This window comes from Mustelus asterias, chromosome 1 (assembly GCF_964213995.1).
Source record: "Mustelus asterias chromosome 1, sMusAst1.hap1.1, whole genome shotgun sequence".
NCBI lineage: Eukaryota > Metazoa > Chordata > Chondrichthyes > Carcharhiniformes > Triakidae > Mustelus > Mustelus asterias.
In genome coordinates, this window is record NC_135801.1 from 15573355 (window position 1) to 15594049 (window position 20695).

Sequence of the window (20695 nt, forward strand, 5' to 3'; positions counted from 1 at the left end):
GATCAGGGCCAATGACCCCGTTTTCCACCACGTATCCAAGGATAGCTAACCTGCGCGTACGGAATACGCACTTCTCCCTGTTATAGGTCAGATTCAGGCGAGATGCAGTGCGCAGAAAGTGTTGGAGATTCGTGTCATGGTCCTGCTGGTCATGGCCGCAGATGGTGACGTTATCCAGGTACGGGAGGGTAGCCCGCAACCCGTTCTGGTCCACCATTCGGTCCATAGCACGCTGGAAGACCGAGACCCCATTGGTGACACCAAATGGAACCCTGAGAAAATGGTATAGACGACCATCCGCCTCAAAAGCCGTGTATTGTCGGTCCTCTGGGCGGATGGGGAGTTGATGGTAGGCGGACTTAAGGTCTATGGTAGAGAACACCCGGTACTGCGCAATCTGATTGACCATATCAGAAATGCGCGGGAGAGGATACGCATCCAGCTGCGTATAACGGTTAATGGTCTGACTGTAGTCGATGACCATCCGAGGTTTGTTCCCGCTTTTAACCACCACGACCTGCGCTCTCCACGGACTAGCACTGGCCTGTATGATCCCCTCCTTGAGGAGCCGCTGAACCTCAGATCTGATAAAGATCCGGTCTTCAGCGCTGTAACGCCTACTCTTAGTAGCGATGGGCTTGCAGCCTGGTACCAGATTCTTAAATAAAGAAGGTGTGGTGATTTTTAGTGTGGAAAGATTGCATGCGGGGCGCTTTGGGCAATTTGGAGGCTGCGGCTGATTCCCTACTGCCAGTGAAGGGAGTGGCCCACCGTACTGTAGGATCACACTCTTCATGTGGACCATAAAATTTAGTCCGAGGAGAATTGGCGCACAAAGGTGCGGTAACACAAGGAGCCTGTATTGCTCGTAAATTGTGCCCTGTACCTCTAGGGTTAACATACACCGTCCTTGGATCGGTACAGACCGGGACCGTGATGCCATGGAAATTGTCTGTTTGGCAGGTAGAACCCGGAGTCCACACCTTTTTGCAGTGTCAGGGTGAATAAAACTCTCGGTGCTCCCACTGTCAAACAGACAATACACAGTACGACCATTTACCTTGGTGTTCATCATGGAATTCTCAAGCCTGTGGTGCTTTGTCTGGTCCAGAGAGATCGACGCCACCGTTGGCCCCTGGGCGTCACTGCATGCAGCCGAGGTTGATGCTGAGGACCCCTGCTGGTCGCTCCTAGTTGTCGTTGACCATGATGGCCGCCCCCATGAATCGCACGTGGGCGAGGGCGCCAAACGTAGCGACTCCTGGTGGTCTTCCTCCTCCTCCGTCAGCCACGATGGCGCCGTCCTGGATTCGCACGTGGTCGGACCTCGTGGGTACTGCGACGCCGAAGGAGATTGTCTCCGCTCTGGAGGGTCACAGGCTGCACTGCCGTTTTTGGGCTTCGACCTGCAAACTTTAGCATAGTGGCCCTTTTTACCACACTGGCTGCAGATTGCCGTTTTTGCAGGACACTGTTGCCGTGAATGCTTGGCCTCACCGCAAAAATAGCATCGCTGGCCGCCTGGAGCTGCCGCCGTCGTCGGATCGATATGGGAGCGCGAGCCCGTGGGGCGAGGAGGGATTTGTGCTTGCTCTTGCCACGTTGTCTCCACGTGGTCCTCGGGGTACAGAGCCAAGCTTTTCGACGCTGCTTCCAGCATCTCAGCCATCTCCATCGCTTGGGTCAAGTTGAGGTTCCCTTTCTCTAGTAACTTAAGCCGGATGTACGAGGACCCTACCCCTGCTACGAACGCATCTCGGGCGAGGTCGTACATATATTGCTCTGCTGACACATCTTTACAATCGCAACCCCTGGCAAGCTGCAAGAGCTCATTGGTGTAGTCCTCCATGGTTTCGCCCGACTGCCGACGTCGTGTAGCGAGGAGGTAACGAGCGTGTATCTCGTTGGGTGGTCTCGTGTATCGTTTCTTCAAGAGCTCGATGGCCCTCGGGTAAGTGGTGGCCGCACGAATCGCAAGATAAATCGTGTCGCTTACCCTCGCGTGGAGGACCTGGAGTTTGTCGTTGTCTGTAGTAACAGCTACAGAGGCTGCCAGGTAGTCATAGAAATCATAGAAATCATCGAAACACTTCCACCAGTGGTCGAAGGTGTTAGCGGCACCGACCGCATGTGGGTCCAGCGCCAGACGTTCTGGTTTTAATATTTGTTCCATACTCCCTTTTTACTGTTGAGAGTTTTATGTTTGCTAATAAAATTGATGCGCGACAATCAAGCACGTGGAACAAGGCTTCAGCTATTGAAGGCTTTTATTAGCAAACAATGGAACTAACTAACACGAGTACACCAGTTCAGACTGGAGGGGTCCCGCCGGAGCAGAGGGTCTTATACCTCTCCCCAGGAGGCGGGGCCCGACCGGGATGTGCCATAACAACATTTACCACAGGTAAACACCCTAACCCAACAACATTATACAACCCCCACAGTGGCAACACCCTATCCCAACAGTAACATAGGAACAACCCCCAGTGGTAACCAACGATGGTTCATCACAGGGGCATTGATCGTCTAAACCTAACAAAACCAGGCAGGGTTCCAAGTGCCAAGAACATCTGGTCTTTTCATCAAATAACACCAGAAATAGCTGGGAATCCCACTGGGACTGACAGACAATGTTACAGCTCGAGCACCTTGGTCAGTGCAGAGCACACCCCTAGATGGCCATCTTCCCCCATAACTGTGCCCCTCACATTAATCTATTCTGTCGCCACATTAACCTGGACTGTACCCACATTAACCTGACTGTATCTACACTAACCTGGACTGTGCCCATATTAACCTGGACTGTACCCACATTAACCTGGACTGTACCCACAGTAACCTGGACTGTACCCACAGTAACCTGGACTGTACCCACATTAAGGAGGACTGTACCTACGTAAACCAGGAATATACCTACATGAACCTGGACTGTACCCACATTAACCTGGACTGTGCCCATATTAACCTGGACTGTACCCACATTAACCTATTCTGTGCCCATATTAACCTGGACTGTACCCACATTAACCTGGATTGTGCCCATATTAACCTGGACTGTACCCACATTAACCTGGATTGTGCCCATATTAACCTGGACTGTACCCACATTAACCTGGATTGTGCCCATATTAACCTGGACTGTACCCACATTAACCTATTCTGTGCCCACATTAACCTGGACTCTACTCACATTAACCTATTCTGTACCCACACTAACCTGGACTGCACCCACAGTAACCTGGACTGTGCCCATATTAACCTGGACTGTACCCACATTAACCTGGACTGTACCCACATTAACCTGGACTGTACCCACATTAACCTGGACTGTACCTACATTAACCTGGACTGTGCCCATATTAACCTGGACTGTACCCACATTAACCTGGACTGTACCTACATTAACCTGGACTGTACCTACATTAACCTGGACTGTACCTACATTAACCTGGACTGTACCTACATTAACCTGGACTGTACCTACATTAACCTGGACTACCTGCATTAACCTGTACTGTACCCACACTAACCTGGACTGTACCTACATTAACCTGGACTGTACCCACACTAACCTGGACTGTACCTATATTAACCTGGACTACACCCACACTAACCTGGACTGTACCTACATTAACCTGGACTGTACCCACACTAACCTGGACTGTACCCACATTAACCTGGACTGTACCTACATTAACCTGGACTGTACCTACATTAACCTGGACTGTACCCACATTAACCTGGACTGTACCCACACTAACCTGGACTGCACCCACAGTAATCTGGACTGTACCCACATTAACCTGGACTGTACCCACATTAACCTGGACTGTGCCCACATTAACCTGGACTGTACCTACATTAACCTGGACTGTACCCACACTAACCTGGACTGTACCTATATTAACCTGGACTGTACCCACACTAACCTGGACTGTACCCACATTAACCTGGACTGTACCTACATTAACCTGGACTGTACCTACATTAACCTGGACTGTACCTACATTAACCTGGACTACCTGCATTAACCTGTACTGTACCCACACTAACCTGGACTGTACCTACATTAACCTGGACTGTACCCACACTAACCTGGACTGTACCTATATTAACCTGGACTACACCCACACTAACCTGGACTGTACCCACAGTAACCTGGACTGTACCCACACTAACTTGGACTGTACCTACATTAACCTGTACTGTACCCACACTAACCTGGACTGTACCTACATTAACCTGGACTGTACCCACACTAACCTGGACTGTACCTATATTAACCTGGACTACACCCACACTAACCTGGACTGTACCTACATTAACCTGGACTGTACCCACACTAACCTGGACTGTACCCACATTAACCTGGACTGTACCTACATTAACCTGGACTGTACCTACATTAACCTGGACTGTACCTACATTAACCTGGACTACCTGCATTAACCTGTACTGTACCCACACTAACCTGGACTGTACCTACATTAACCTGGACTGTACCCACACTAACTTGGACTGTACCTACATTAACCTGTACTGTACCCACACTAACCTGGACTGTACCTACAGTAACCTGGACTGTACCCACACTAACTTGGACTGTACCTGCATTAACCTGTACTGTACCCACACTAACCTGGACTGTACCTACAGTAACCTGGACTGTACCCACACTAACTTGGACTGTACCTACATTAACCTGTACTGTACCCACACTAACCTGGACTGTACCTACATTAACCTGGACTGTACCCACACTAACCTGGACTGTACCTATATTAACCTGGACTACACCCACACTAACCTGGACTGTACCTACATTAACCTGGACTGTACCCACACTAACCTGGACTGTACCTATATTAACCTGGACTACACCCACATTAACCTGGACTGTACCTACATTAACCTGGACTGTACCTACATTAACCTGGACTGTACCCACATTAACCTGGACTGTACCCACACTAACCTGGACTGTACCCACATTAACCTGGACTGTGCCCACATTAACCTGGACTGTACCTACATTAACCTGGACTGTACCCACACTAACCTGGACTGTACCCACATTAACATGGACTGTAGACACATTAACCTGTACTGTACCCACATTAACCAGGACTGTACCTACTTTAACCTGGACTGTACCCATATTAACCTATTCTGTACCCACATTAACCTGGACTGTACCCACAGTAACCTGGACTGTACCCACATTAACCTGGACTGTACCTACATTAACCTGGACTGTACCCACATTAACCAGGACTGTACCTACTTTAACCTGGGCTGCACCCACATTAACCTGGACTGTACCCACATTAACCAGGACTGTACCTACTTTAACCTGGACTGTACCCATATTAACCTATTCTGTACCCACATTAACCTGGACTGTACCCACAGTAACCTGGACTGTACCCACATTAACCTGGACTGTACCTACATTAACCTGGACTGTACCCACATTAACCAGGACTGTACCTACTTCAACCTGGGCTGCACCCACATTAACCTGGACTGTACCCACATTAACCTGGACTGTACCCACATTAACCAGGACTGTGCCCATATTAACCAGGACTGTGCCTACATTAACCTGGACTACCTACATTAACCTGTACTGTACCCACATTAACCTGGACTGTACCCACATTAACCTGGACTGTGCCCATATTAACCTGGACTGTACCTACATTAACCTGGACTACCTACATTAACCTGGACTGTACCCACACTAACCTGGACTGTACCTACATTAACCTGGACTGTACCCACACTAACCTGGACTGTACCTACATTAACCTGGACTGTACCCACACTAACCTGGACTGTGCCTACATTAACCAGGAATATACCTACATTAACCTGGACTGTACCCACATTAACCTGGATTGTACCCAAATTAACCTGGACTGTGCCCACATTAACCTGGACTGCACCCACAGTAACCTGTATTGTACCCAAATTAACCTGGACTGTACCTGCATTAACCTGGACTGCACCCACAGTAACCTGGACTGTACCCACATTAACCTGGACTGTACCTACATTAACCTGGACTGTACCCACATTAACATGGACTGTAGTCACATTAACCTGTACTGTACCCACATTAACCAGGACTGTACCTACTTTAACCTGGACTGTACCCATATTAACCTGGACTGTACCCACATTAACCTGGACTGTACCCACAGTAACCTGGACTGTACCCACATTAACCTGGACTGTACCTACATTAACCTGGACTGTACCTACATTAACCTGGACTGTACCCACATTAACCAGGACTGTACCTACTTTAACCTGGACTGTGCCCATATTAACCTGGACTGTACCCACATTAACCAGGACTGTGCCTACATTAACCTGGACTGTGCCCATATTAACCTGGACTGTACCTACATTAACCTGGACTACCTACATTAACCTGTACTGTACCCACACTAACCTGGACTGTACCTACATTAACCTGGACTACCTGCATTAACCTGTACTGTACCCACACTAACCTGGACTGTACCTACATTAACCTGGACTGTACCCACACTAACCTGGACTGTACCTACATTAACCTGGACTGTACCCACACTAACCTGGACTGTGCCTACATTAACCAGGAATATACCTACATTAACCTGGATTGTACCCAAATTAACCTATTCTGTGCCCACATCAATCTGGACTGTGCCCACATTAACCTGGACTGTACCTACATTAACCTGGACTACCTGCATTAACCTGTACTGTACCCACACTAACCTGGACTGTACCTACATTAACCTGGACTGTACCCACACTAACCTGGACTGTACCTACATTAACCTGGACTGTACCCACACTAACCTGGACTGTGCCTACATTAACCAGGAATATACCTACATTAACCTGGATTGTACCCAAATTAACCTATTCTGTGCCCACATCAATTTGGACTGTGCCCACAGTAACCTGTACTGTACCTATATTAACCTATTCTGTACCCACACTAACCTGGACTGTACCTACATTAACCTGGACTGTACCCACATTAACCTATTCTGTACCCACATTAACCTGGACTGTACCCACATTAACCTATTCTGTACCCACACTAACCTGGACTGTACCCACATTAACCAGACTGTACCTACATTAACCTGGACTGTACCCACATTAACCAGACTGTACCTACATTAACCTGGACTGTACCTACATTAACCAGACTGTACCTACATTAACCTGGACTGTACCTACATTAACCAGACTGTACCCACAGTAACCTGGACTGTACCTACATTAACCAGACTGTACCTACATTAATCTGGACTGTACCCACATTAACCAGACTGTACCCACATTAACCAGACTGTACCTACATTAACCTGGACTGTACCTACATTAACCAGACTGTACCTACATTAACCAGACTGTACCCACATTAACCAGACTGTACCCACATTAACCAGACTGTACCTACATTAACCAGACTGTACCCACATTAACCTGGACTGTACCTACATTAACCTGGACTGTACCCACATTAACCAGACTGTACCTACATTAACCTGGACTGTACCTACATTAACCTGACTGTACCTACATTAACCTGGACTGTACCTACATTAACCTGACTGTACCTACATTAACCTGGACTGTACCTACATTAACCTGACTGTACCTACATTAACCTGGACTGTACCTACATTAACCAGACTGTACCTACATTAACCAGACTGTACCTACATTAACCTGGACTGTACCTACATTAACCTGACTGTACCTACATTAACCTGGACTGTACCTACATTAACCTGGACTGTACCTACATTAACCTGACTGTACCTACATTAACCTGGACTGTACCTACATTAACCAGACTGTACCTATATTAACCTGGACTGTACCTACATTAACCAGACTGTACCTACATTAACCTGGACTGTACCTACATTAACCAGACTGTACCTACATTAACCAGACTGTACCCACATTAACCAGACTGTACCCACATTAACCAGACTGTACCTACATTAACCAGACTGTACCTACATTAACCAGACTGTACCCACATTAACCAGACTGTACCCACATTAACCTGGACTGTACCTACATTAACCTGGACTGTACCCACATTAACCAGACTGTACCTACATTAACCTGGACTGTACCTACATTAACCAGACTGTACCTATATTAACCTGGACTGTACCTACATTAACCTGACTGTACCTACATTAACCTGACTGTACCTACATTAACCTGGACTGTACCTACATTAACCTGACTGTACCTATATTAACCTGACTGTACCTACATTAACCTGACTGTACCTACATTAACCTGGACTGTACCTACATTAACCTGACTGTACCTACATTAACCTGACTGTACCTACATTAACCTGGACTGTACCCACATTAACCTGGACTGTACCCACATTAACCTGGACTACACCCACATTAACCTGGACTGTACCTACATTAACCTGGACTGTACCCACATTAACCTGGACTGTACCCACATTAACCTGACTGTACCCACATGAACCTGGACTGTACCTACATTAACCTGGACTGTACCCACATTAACCTGGACTACACCCACATTAACCTGGACTGTACCTACATTAACCTGGACTGTACCCACATTAACCTGGACTGTACCCACATTAACCTGACTGTACCCACATGAACCTGGACTGTACCTACATTAACCTGGACTGTACCTACATTACATGGACTGTACCCACACTAACCTGGACTGTACCCACATTAACCTGGACTGTACCCAAATTAACCTACTGTGTGACCACATCAACCTGGTCTGTACCCATATTAATCTGTACTGTACCTATATTAACCTGGACTGTACCCACAGTAACCTGTACTGTACTTACATTAACCTGGATTGCACCCAAATTAACCTATTCTGTGCCCACATTAACCTTGTCTGCACCCACATTAACCTGGATTGTACCCACAGTAACCTGGACTGTACTTACATTATCTTGGACTGTACCTACATTGACCTATCCTGTACCCACATTAACCTGGACTGCACCCACAGTAACCTGGACTATACCGATATTAACCCGTACTGAATCTATATTAAGCTGAACTGCACCCACAGTAACCTGGACTGTACCTACATTAACCTGGATTGCATCCAAATTAACCTATTCTGTACCCACATTAACCTGGACTGCACCCACATTAACCTGGACTGCACCCGTAGTAACCTGGGCTGTATCTACATTAACTTGGACTGTACCTACATTAACCTATTCTGTACCCACATTAGCCTGGACTGTACCCACAGTAACCTGGACTGTACCTACATGGGGTGGCACGGTAGCACAGTGGTTAGCACTGCTGCTTCACAGCTCCAGGGACCTGGGTTCGATTCCCGGTTTGGGTCACTGTCTGTGTGGAGTTTGCACATTCTCCTTGTGTCTGCGTGGGTTTCCTCCGGGTGCTCCGGTTTCCTCCCACAGTCCAAAGATGTGTGGGTTAGGTTGATTGGCCATGCTAAAATTGCCCCTTAGTGTCCTGAGATGCATAGGTTAGGGGGATTAGCAGGTAAATATGTAGGGATATGGGGGTAGGGCTTGGGTGGGATTGTGGTCGGTGCAGACTTGATGGGCCAAATGGCCTCTTTTTGCACTGTAGGGTTTCTATGATTTCCATGATTTCTACATTAACCTGGGCTGCACCCACATTTTAAAAAATTCCAATTCAATCAAATCAAGTCCAATTCAGAGTCTCAACAAGTGAGACATTCCCGATCCAAGCTGACAAGACAGGGCTCTCACCTCCTGTCTTGGGCTTGATCTACATGATCCAAGCTGATTGGAGTAGGCATTGCACCTCCTCCAAGGCTTGATTTCATTTCCATCTTAGCCAAAAGGCCGAGTTGCCACTTTTAAAAATTGCTTCAAATGAAGCTAGAATGTAACCTAACGACTTCAACCAAGTACAGCATGTCAATACTACACTTGATCTTAGCCAAAAGGCCGAGAAGTGACTGCACCCACATTTTTTAAAATACTTTTCCAATTCAATCAAATCAAGTCCAATTCAGAGTCTCAACAAGTTGAGACATTTCTGATCCAAGCTGAAAAGACAGGGCCTCCATTCCTGTCTTGGGCCTGATCTACATGAACCAAGCTGATTGGAGTAGGTGCAGACTCATCTTCTCCCAGGCTTGATCTCATTTGCATCTTAGCCAAAAGGCCGAGATGCCGCTTTTAAAAATTGCTTCAAATGAAGCTTAAATGTAACCTAATGACCTTAACCAAGCGCAGCCTGTCCATACTACACTTGATCTCAGCCAAAAGGGACTGCACCCACATTAATCTATTCTGTGCTCACATTAACCTGGACTGTATCCACAGTAACCTGATCGCACCCACATTAACCTATTCTATGCCCACATTAATCTGGACTTACCCTCCCCCATAGTAAAGTGAACAATGCCTCCCCATTAACCTGGATTGTGCATTTTCGCATTAGCCTGTACTGTGCCATAATTAACCTTGACTGTGCCCTAATTAACCTGTACTGTGTGTGTGCGCATTAATCTGAATTGTACGTCCCATTAATCTAGACCACATCCCTGTCAATGTGGACTGTGCCCTTATTTAACCTGGATTGTACCGCCCTTCCCACCCCCTCCATTAACCTCAACCCTGACTTACTCCAGCATCAACCCTGGTCAGTGCCCTCTCCATCAGTCTGCTCCATTTTATTTTGGAACTGGTAGATCCCCTCCCCCACCTTGTATTTCTGATCTATTTAAAATTCAAACCTGAGCTTTCCCCCCCCACCCCCTGTGCCTCAGTCACTGACACCTTCCCTGCTTCTTAATTCTTTTAATGCATTTTCCATGAGCTCACTGATCTCTGATATCATCCACTGCCCTTATCCTCTCTCCTTCTGTATGTGTGTGTGTGTGTGTGTGTGTGCCCTCTTTCTCTATCTTTCTAATTCTTGTCTCTCTCTCTCTTTCAACCAGAAACTGGTGCTGAGTTTTTTTTGTCAAAAATATACTTTATTCATAAATCTGAGTACATTACAATCATTCCAACATGGCCATCACACTAAAAACAATAATATTCAGGCTCTTTACATTCACCAGCGCCAGGGACCCTGGTTCAATTCCTGGCTCAGGTCCATGTCTGTGTGGAGTCTGCACGTTCTCCCCTTGTCTGTGTGGATTTCCTCCGGGTGCTCCAATTTCCTCCCACAGTCCGGAAGACGTGCTGGTTAGGTGCATTGGCCATGCTAAATTCTCCCTCAGTATACCCGAACAGGTGCCAGAATGTGGCGACTAGGGGATTTTCACAGTAACTTCATTGCAGTGTTAATGTAAGCCTACCTGTGACACTAATAAAAGCAAATTACTGCGGATGTTGGAATCTGAAACCAAAAGAGAAAATGCTGGAAAATCTCAGCAGGTCTGGCAGCATCTGTAAGGAGAGAAAAGAGCTGACGTCTCGAGTCCAGACGACCTTTTGTCAAAGCTAAAGACACAGAAAGTGGGAGATATTTATGCAGTAAGAAGTCTCACAACACCAGGTTAAAGTCCAACAGGTTTATTTGGTGGCACAAGCCACTAGCTTTCGGAGCGCTGCTCCTTCATCGGGTGAGTGAGAGTTCTGTTCACAAACAGGGCATATAAAGACACAAACTCAGTGTTTGTGTTCTGTTCACAAACAGGGCATTGCCTGGTGTTGTGAGATTTCTTACTGTGTTTACCCCAGTCCAACGCCGGCATCTCCACATCATAGATATTTATACTGCAGGGTGAGGGTGACATTAATAAATACTTTAAAAAATCAAGTAACTTTCTGAGATGCTTCAATACAATGAAGGAAACATTTCAGACCTGGTCGTACAAATGCTGCAAAGTTATTTTGAAGGTCGTTGACATAGAAAAAGTTGCACTCTGAGGTGACTTAGTATAACTGAGATACATGTAATATTCACTGTCGGCACTGAGTTTTTCCAGCTGTTCCGGCAATGTGGTGCGGCAGGACATTGCCCCCACTGCCTGGGACTGTGCCTTGAAGGGGACTCCCCTGCCCCACACACACACACCTCACCCACTCAAATGGTTACAGCATGTTGCAAGAGCAATAGGCTACAGTGGAGTGTCAAGCTGGCCACTCAGGGCCAGATTGGGACGGGGGGGATTCTCCGGACCCGCCCACACTCCAGGTAAAGGTGTAACAAAGGGAGGGGAGGAGGTTGGTCTGATAGGTCCATGGAGGAAGGGGCGTGTTTATGTTAATGAGGCGGCTGGCTGGAATGTGGGGAATGCTGCTGGAGGTGGTGCGGTGCTCAGTGCGCTAGCAAGCAGCAGCAGCAGGGGAGAGAAAGAAGCGAGAGAGGAGAGAGAGCCACCGCCCGGGCTGAGTCTCAGAGCTCCACCACTCTCTCAGTCTGAGCACTTGTAGCTGGGCTCCCAGTTCAGGGTGGGTCCAAGGTCTGGCATTTAAAGCATTCACACAAAGCGTCGTTCACACATCCGTGCAGAGACTTTTGAGCTTCTTTGCTAAGAGTTTTAACCAGAGGATTTGGTGGTGGTGAAGGAACAGCAGCGGTGAAGGGTGTCTGTTCCCTGTCTGCTCCGAGGAGGAGGGGGGGGGGATCTATTGATTTCCAAGGACTGTCTGCGCCGAAATTGCACCCTCGTGTCATGTGATGGTGGAAATTGACGAGGATCGATCTAACTTCCTGATCTTTATTTGAGTGCAGAGGGAAGGGGAGCCCCAGCTCCAATGACCCAGGTGTTGGTAAGTTTGTTCTTGATCCTGTCGGTTCTGAATTCTGATTTTGTCCTTTGCACTTAAAGGCATCAATCCCTTCCCTCTCTCTCCGGATTTCTTAACGTTTAGACAACCAGCCGGTGAAATCAAAGAACTGAAAACCTGGAGTTGTGTCTGTGAGGTCCCCACCGACAAGTTGCTAAACATATCGCACCTCCTGAGAGGTGGCACAGGGGAAAGCTATTCTGGGACAAGTTCACCCCTCCTGGCTTTCTCTGTGTCCATTTAGGTGGCATTGCCCCATTCTACTCGCAGGTTGAAACTGTCTGTTTTCACTATGTTAATCTTTTTCACTATGTTAATACATGTGACAAATCAAATTAAAAAGGGGAGTGGGTGGGATGGTTTAAAATAATTTTAATGTGTGTGACATGCATGATTATGTCACCTAATTGAAGTAACCTTTTAAGTGCTTCTAGTCCCTGAGGTAAATGGTTAAAATGTTGAGAGAGCGCATTAAGAAAACAGAAAGTGTTGGCAATGCTTAAAACAGGTTTGGTAACATTTGGAAAATGCCAATCAGTTATCTGTCTTGAAGGTGAGGATGGTTTTATTAGAGGGTTCAGACGATGATCTCTTGCCTGTCCACAACTCTTGCAATGCGACAGAGAGTTCATTATAGTTTAGTCGGAGGAAAAATTTCAATTCCTGAACTCAGTAAATAAAAAGTTCCTGTTTAAATGGAGCTCTTGGCAGAAACTGCTGAGGCCTGACGGTGCTGTGTGTTTCCAATTACAACTTAGTCACATTTTTGTGAAAGTGTTCTCTTTAAATGGGAATTAAAGCAGAATGCAGCATGTGACGTTTTTTTCACCCTGGCCCCTTGCGGCCATGACTCATGCAGTATACATTGCTCATGAAGAACGCTTCATTGGCACTGATGACCCTCTGAAGAACACCATTCCATTATATGCTTGAACATTGGAGGAGGGTCCTTGCCAAGTTAATCCGGCTCCAATTGAATGTAGCACAGTACATACATAGGAATGAGTTTCCACAGTTGGCGGTGAAATTCAATCCATGTAAAACCATTGTCCTTGCGGTTTAGGATACGTCAAACTATTCTAGTTTTGCTCCAAACCTCCCCTGAGTATTTTACAGCCTTTAAGTTACAAGCTCGCCTGTTTGTTTCACGCGGTGTTCAACTTCTGATGCTTTTGGCATTATCGAGCTTGATGTCATTGTAGAGTGCTTGCAAGTTGATGCATTATATTCGAATGAATCATTGGATGTTTTGTGGTTTTGGAAGAAGTGATCTTTTTTATCAGTGGAATTGTCTGCAAGGATCTTAGTGGTTTCTCAGGACACTTATGTAATTGTAAATGATACAAAATTAATTTAGGTGGCTGGCGCCTGTTTTTCTATCCCCTCTGGTTGTAAGAGTTAATGTCTCACCCAAAAGATGGCTTTCTAGACACTGCGTCATTCCCTTGATACCGTACTGGAATGTCAACCTAGAATATGTGCTCAGGTGTGAGTACCAAACAGAGTCATGGCTGATCCCAGTAACACGTGTGCATGTCCGCTGAAGCTCTTTTTCCACACATTTTTAGGAGGTGTGTATGCTATATTTCTTCCTCTCCTGTTTGACTGACACACAAGTTGCAAGAAATGAAGCCTGCCTTCTTAAATCCTGCCCAGGCTCTGCAGTTTTACTGATTTTTAATAACAGATTATGTATTGTTTACATTCATGCACTCAGAATATTATTATGACTCTTTCCCCCCTCCTACTCCCCACCAAGTTTATACTTGCTGTAAGCTATGGCTCAGTGAGGTAGCATCCCTGTCTCTGAATCAGAAGGTTGTGGATTAAATCCCATTCCAGAGCACAAAAGTCAATGCTAACACACTGATGCCATTAAGAGGGAGTGCTGCACTGTTGGAGATAGCATTTTTCCAGATGAGACATTAAGCTGAGACTCCTTCAGCCCTCTCAGATGGATATCCTATCACATTCTTCCTAAGGAGAGGAGTTATCCTGGTGTCCTGACAATTAACATCAAAATAACAGATTGTCTGGTCATTATTGCATTGTCTGTGGAAGCCTTTTTTAAATTCATTGTTTATTGTCCATTCATTGTCCATCCCTAATTGCCTTTGGAGGACAGTTGAGAGTCAACCACATTGCTGTGGCTCTGAAGTCACATATAGGTAAGGACAGCAGATTTCCTTCCCTTCAGGACAGCTGGGTTTTTTTGACAATCGACAATGGTTTCATGGTCATCAGTAGATTCTTCATTCCAGATTTCTTTTTTTTTGAATTCAAGTTTCACCACCTGCCTTGGTGGGATTTGAACCCAGGTCCCCAGAACATTTGCTGAGTTTCTGGATTAATAATCTAGCGATAATACCACTCGGCCATCGCCTCCCTATAACTTGCTGTGTGCAAATTGGCTGCTGTATTTCCAATACTAAAAACTGCACTTTTATCCCAATCCAGATTTCAGCCAAAGGTCTTGAAAGGCACCACCTAATGCAAGTTTTTTTTTCCAATTCTATTTGGGGCAAGAAGGAACGGCGGTATATTTCCTGACTTTGAAATGTATCGCTGTTCCATCGCAGTCGCTGGGTCAAAATCGTGGCATTTCCTCCCTAACGGCATTGTGGGTCAACCCACAGCACTTGGACTGCAACGATTCAAGAAGGCAGCTCGCCACCTTCTGATGGGCAATAAATGCTGGCCAGCCAGCGACGTCCGTGTCCCACAAATGAATATATTTTTTAAAAGAACACAAATGTTGGGCTTAACCTTGCATTGGGCCACGGTGACTAGACTGTAGCATAGTGGTTACATTGAGGGGCTGGATAGGGGTTCCAGAATCATGAGTTCAAATTCCAACGCAGCAACTTAAATTCAATTAATTAAATAAAATCTCAAAAAACAAGCATCAGTAATTGCCTTGTAGCGCAGAGGGTGGCATCCCTGCCTCTTGATTCAGAAGCTCTGGGTTCAAGTCCCAATAAGAAGTCTCTCAACACCAGGTTAAAGTCCAACAGGTTTAGTTGGCAGCACTAGCTTTCGGAGTCTCATGCTCCTTCATCAGGTGAGTGAGGACTTGTGTTCACAAACAGGGCATATAAAGACACAATTAACAAGATAATGGTTGGAATGTGAGTCTTTACAGGTAATCAAGTCTTAAAGGTACAGAATCTTGTAAATTGAGTTTGTGTCTTTATATGCCCTGTTTGTGAACACAAGTCCTCACTCACCTGATGAAGGAGCTTGAGACTCCGAAAGCTAATGCTGCCAAATAAACCTGTTGGACTTTAACCTGGTGTTGTGAGACTTCTTACTGTGCTTACCCCAGTCCAATGACGGCATCTCCACTTCAAGTCCCAACCCAGGACTTGATACTCGAGGTAGGTGCGTTCATAACACGGTCAACCAGACTGAGAATCAACCTGCAAAATCCTTTTGACACGTCAATGGCTGCCGGTAAGAGAGGCTGAGACTCCTGGTCAGTTATGCTTGATGTGGAGTGGTGCCCCTTGAGGTTAAAGCCTCTGACAACAGGCTAATGACCTGTTAAAGGAAAACCTTGCTATGGGAACAGATGACAGGCTGCCTTGTGCATCACTAGATATAGATATAGAATCCCTACAGTGCAGAAAGAGGCCACTTAGTCCATTGTGTCTGCATCAACAACATTCCCACCTAGGCCCTATCCCCTTAACCCCAGAGATTTATTCCGTTAATCCCTCTAACCTACGCATCCCAGGATATTAAGGGGCAATTTAGCATGGCCAATGCACCTAACCTGCACATCTTTGGACTGTGGGATGGAACTGGAGCACCCGGAGGAAACCCATGCTGACACGGGGAGAACATGCAGACTCTGCACAGACAGTGACCCAAGCCAGGAATCGAACCCAGGCCCCTGGAGCTGTGAAACAGCAGTGCTAACCACTGTGCCGGCATGCAAGGAGAGAAACACCAACAATCAATACTTGAGTGTGAAAAATCCATCTAGTTCACCAATGTCCTTTTGGGGAAAAAAAAATCAGCTGTCCCCTATCTGGTGTGACATGTATGTGACTCCAGCCTCTCAGTAATGTGGTTATGTTGAGCTGTCCTTGGAAATGCAACCCACTGATTGTATTCTCGATACTATGGTCTCCAGGGCAATTGGGGATGGGGAATTAGTGTTGGCCTTACCAGCAATGCCCTTATCCATGTTAATGAGTAATAAAAGGAAAATGCTCTGCTTTCCCTTTTTAGGTGACCAGAACCGGAAGTCTAACTCCAGCTGATTTCTTCAGCAATTCGGCACGGACTGTGACCTTGGGCTTGTTGTTTTATCTTTTGCGTTGGAGGAGCTGTTAAACGAACAAAGCTTTGAGAATGCTGCAGCAAATATTGGAGACCATGTACATCGAACCAGATCTTCTGGCCGAGCTAAATGAAGAACAAAAGCAGATACTGTTTTTTAAAATGAGACAGGAACAGATTCGAAGGTGGAAGGAGAGGGAAGAAAGCCGGGAGCTGAAACAACAAGAGCCTCCGACAAGTAAGCTGATTGTTGTGTTGTCACTGAGCCTAAAGCCTTTTTAGACAAAAATCCATACAAAATGTATCACTTTTTAACAAGTTGCTCACCTTGAGTGGATGTATTAACGGGAGATTTAACAGAGATTGGAAAATCGTGAAGATTTGATTCAGTGGAAACTCTTTCCAGTGTAAAAGGGTCAGTAACGAGAGGATTTAACATAAGGAGGTGAATATTTTTGACACAGCGAAGATGTTTTGACCTGGAATGCATTGCCTGAAAGGATGTTGGAAGCACGTTCTATAGTAGCTTTCAAGAGGGAATTGGGATCAAACTTGAAAAGGAAATCTTTGCAGAGTGATGGGCAAATAAAATCTCAAAGAACAAGCATCAGTAATTGTCTTGTGGCGCAGTGGGTAGCATCCCTGCCTCTTGAGTCAGAAGAACTGGGTTCGAGTCCCACCCCAGGACTTGATGCTCAAGGAAGGTGACACAAGTTGAGAAACAACCTGCAAAATCCTTTTGACACGCCCATGTGTCACTGTCTGTGTGGAGTTTGCACATTCTCCTCGTGTCTGCGTGGGTTTCCTCCGGGTGCTCCGGTTTCCTCCCACAGTCCAAAGATGTGCGGGTTAGGTTGATTGGCCAGGTTAAAAATTGCCCCTTAGAGTCCTGAGATGCGTAGGTTAGAGGGATTAGTGGGTAAATATGTGGGGGTAGGGCCTGGGTGGGATTGTGGTCGGTGCAGACTCGATGGGTCGAATGGCCTCCTTCTGCGCTGTAGGGATCTATGATTCTATGGCTGGTGGTAAGAGTGGGAAAGACTCCTGGTCAGCCATGCTTGATGTGGAGTGGCGTGCCTCAAGTTATAAGCCAGTGGGACTAATTAGATAGTTCTTTCAAATAGCCACCACGGAAACGGTGGGCTGAATGGCCTCTTTTTCTGTGCTGTAAGAGTCTAGGATGACTAGCCTTCCAAATCCCTCAACGGTCATCCACACTCAATGTTGGCTCTATTCTCTCTCCACATATGCTGTCACTCCTGCTGAGATTTTCCAGGAGTTTCTGTTTTTTGTGTCAGATTCCAGTATCTGCAGTATTTTGCTTTCAGTCTACCCAATCTCTTGTGCTTGGATCACTCGTAGCTGCCAAACGTCCATTTTCTAGCGCACTGAAAATTACGGGAAAGGGAATGACTGAAAAATATTGACTATGGCCAATATTCTGCTTCAGAGCAGAGACGTCATAGGAAATCACAACTCAATTTAAGGAGCTCCCAAGGTTTCAGCTGGTCTCTTGCAGACGGATGCATTGTTTACTGCCTCTCAACCTTTTCCCTGTTTCTTGCGCAATGCTATTTTCACATCTACCTGCTTCATTTTGAAGCTGTCTCCAGTAAAGGTATCTTTCCAGTTGCACTATTTGGGGCCTCAGCAGGTCATCCACCTCCCTGCCCCTACCTCGGCCCATCTATTGCTCATCTCCCTTTATTACTCTAGACTGCCCACCCTAAATGCCCTTGTCACCACCCTCCATAAACCTCAGCTCATCCAGTGTTAATAGAATCCACACAGTGCCAAAAGAGGCCATTCGATCCATCGAGTTTGCATCAACAATAATCCCACCCAGGCCCTATTCCCGTAAACCCACGTATTTACCCAATGGGCAATTTAGCATGGCCAATCAACCTAACTGACACGTCTTTGGACTGTGGGAGGAAACTGGATCACCCGGAGGAAACCCACGCAGACATGGGGAGAAGGTGCAAACTACACACGGACAGTGACCCAAGGCCGGAATTGAATCCGGGTCCCTGGCACTGAGAGGCAGCAGTGCTAACCACTGAGTCACCCCTAATTGTTGCTGCATGTTGTAATATTCCAGAAAGCCAACAGTCAAAGGATATAATTGGAGCCCAATCTTTCCTTGGTCTGGCACTCCAGTGACATGCATACGCCTCCTAACTTAACTCCATCCTATTTTCAGTAATTGTCTTTCCACATCTGCTCAAGTCATACTCTCCACCTGCTTACAATTGATAACCTAACATCTGTATCCTATCACAAGCCCAGCTCGCGCTGCGTCTCTGAACTCACTGACCTGTATTCGCTCCCACTCAGCTGCCATCTCCAATTTAAAGTTCTCATCCTCATGTTTGTGGCTCCGCCTCTCCCTATCACAGTAACCCCACTCCTCCCACCTCCATCTTCTCCCCCCCCCACCACCACCACCACCACCACACACACACAGCTCTCAATCCTCCAACGATGGCTTCTTCTGCATCACTTTCCCTTCGCCCAACTATTGGTGGCTGTGTCTTCAACCCTCTACTTTTTTTTCTGTGAATGGCATGGTGGTTAGCACTGCTGTCTCACGGCACCAGGGACCTAGGTTCAATTCCAGCCTCAGGTCACTGTGTGGAGTTTGCACATTCTCCCCATGTCTGCGTGGGTTTCCTCCCACACTCCAAAGATGTGCGAGTTAGATTCATTGGCTAAATTGCCCCTCGTATCGGGGGATTAGCAGGGTAAATGAGGGTTACGAGACTAGGGCCTGGGTGGGATTATGGCCGATACAGACTCGATGGGCCGAATGGCCTCCTTCTGTACCGTAGGGATTCTACATTCTGGAATTCCCTCCCTTAACCACTTGGTTGCTCCTTAAAACCCATTTCTTTAACGAAATCCCTCTCCTCCTCATTTATAGAATCCTGCCAATGCAGAAGAGGCCATTCGGCCCATCAAGTCTGCACCGACTGCAGACTCTCTGACAGAATATCTGACCCAGGCCGCCTTCCCTGTCCTATCCCCATACGTTTCCAATGGCTAATCCATCTAACCTACACATCCTGAGACACTAAGGGGCAATTTAGCATGGCCAATCCACCTAACCCGCACATCTTTGGTAGGAAACCGGAGCACCCAGAGGGAACCTACGGAGAGCGTGCAAACTTCACGCAAACAGTCACTCGAGGCCGGAAGTGAACCCGGGTCCCTGGCGCTGAGAGGTAGCAGTGCCAACCATTGTGCTGCCCCATGGCAATTTGTATTTGATTAGCCCCTGTGAAGCACCATGAGACTTTTTCTACTTTAAAGGCTTTGTATAATTTATTTATAAAATTTATATGTTGTGTAAATTTTTGCTGTTTTTAGCAGCATGATAGCCTGACTAAGATTAAAGTACTTCAGATACTGCGCCCCACCTAAAGGTCACCTTTGAGCATAGATGTCTGAACAATGTTCATGGTGTAGAATTGGAATGGGAGCAATAATGAGCTGTTGTGGGATTCGCCTCACATCCCCTGGAGAGCAAATCTCACGAATGGGAACCTCAGCAGCCACACTATCTCGCTCTGCGCCTTTTGGGGTGGTGACAGGTTCAAACCC

At 46.6% G+C, this 20695-nt stretch overlaps 1 protein-coding gene and 1 non-coding gene across 2 annotated transcripts in view; one reads left to right on the forward strand and one right to left on the reverse strand.

Annotated features, from left to right (window-relative positions):
• Positions 1 to 9823: 9823 nt before the first annotated feature.
• Positions 9824 to 10015, reverse strand: LOC144501514 (U2 spliceosomal RNA). The gene has a single exon (XR_013499124.1). It is a non-coding gene; the product is annotated as a U2 spliceosomal RNA (small nuclear RNA).
• A 2093-nt stretch (positions 10016 to 12108) lies between these two features.
• sh2d4a (SH2 domain containing 4A) overlaps positions 12109 to 20695 on the forward strand; it is a 56073-nt gene continuing 47486 nt past the window's right edge. The window contains exons 1-2 of the mRNA XM_078209847.1: positions 12109 to 12787; positions 17042 to 17330. Coding sequence (XP_078065973.1) covers positions 17165 to 17330 — 166 coding nt within the window. The 5' untranslated portion in view covers positions 12109 to 12787; positions 17042 to 17164. The remainder of the gene's footprint in view (positions 12788 to 17041; positions 17331 to 20695) is intronic.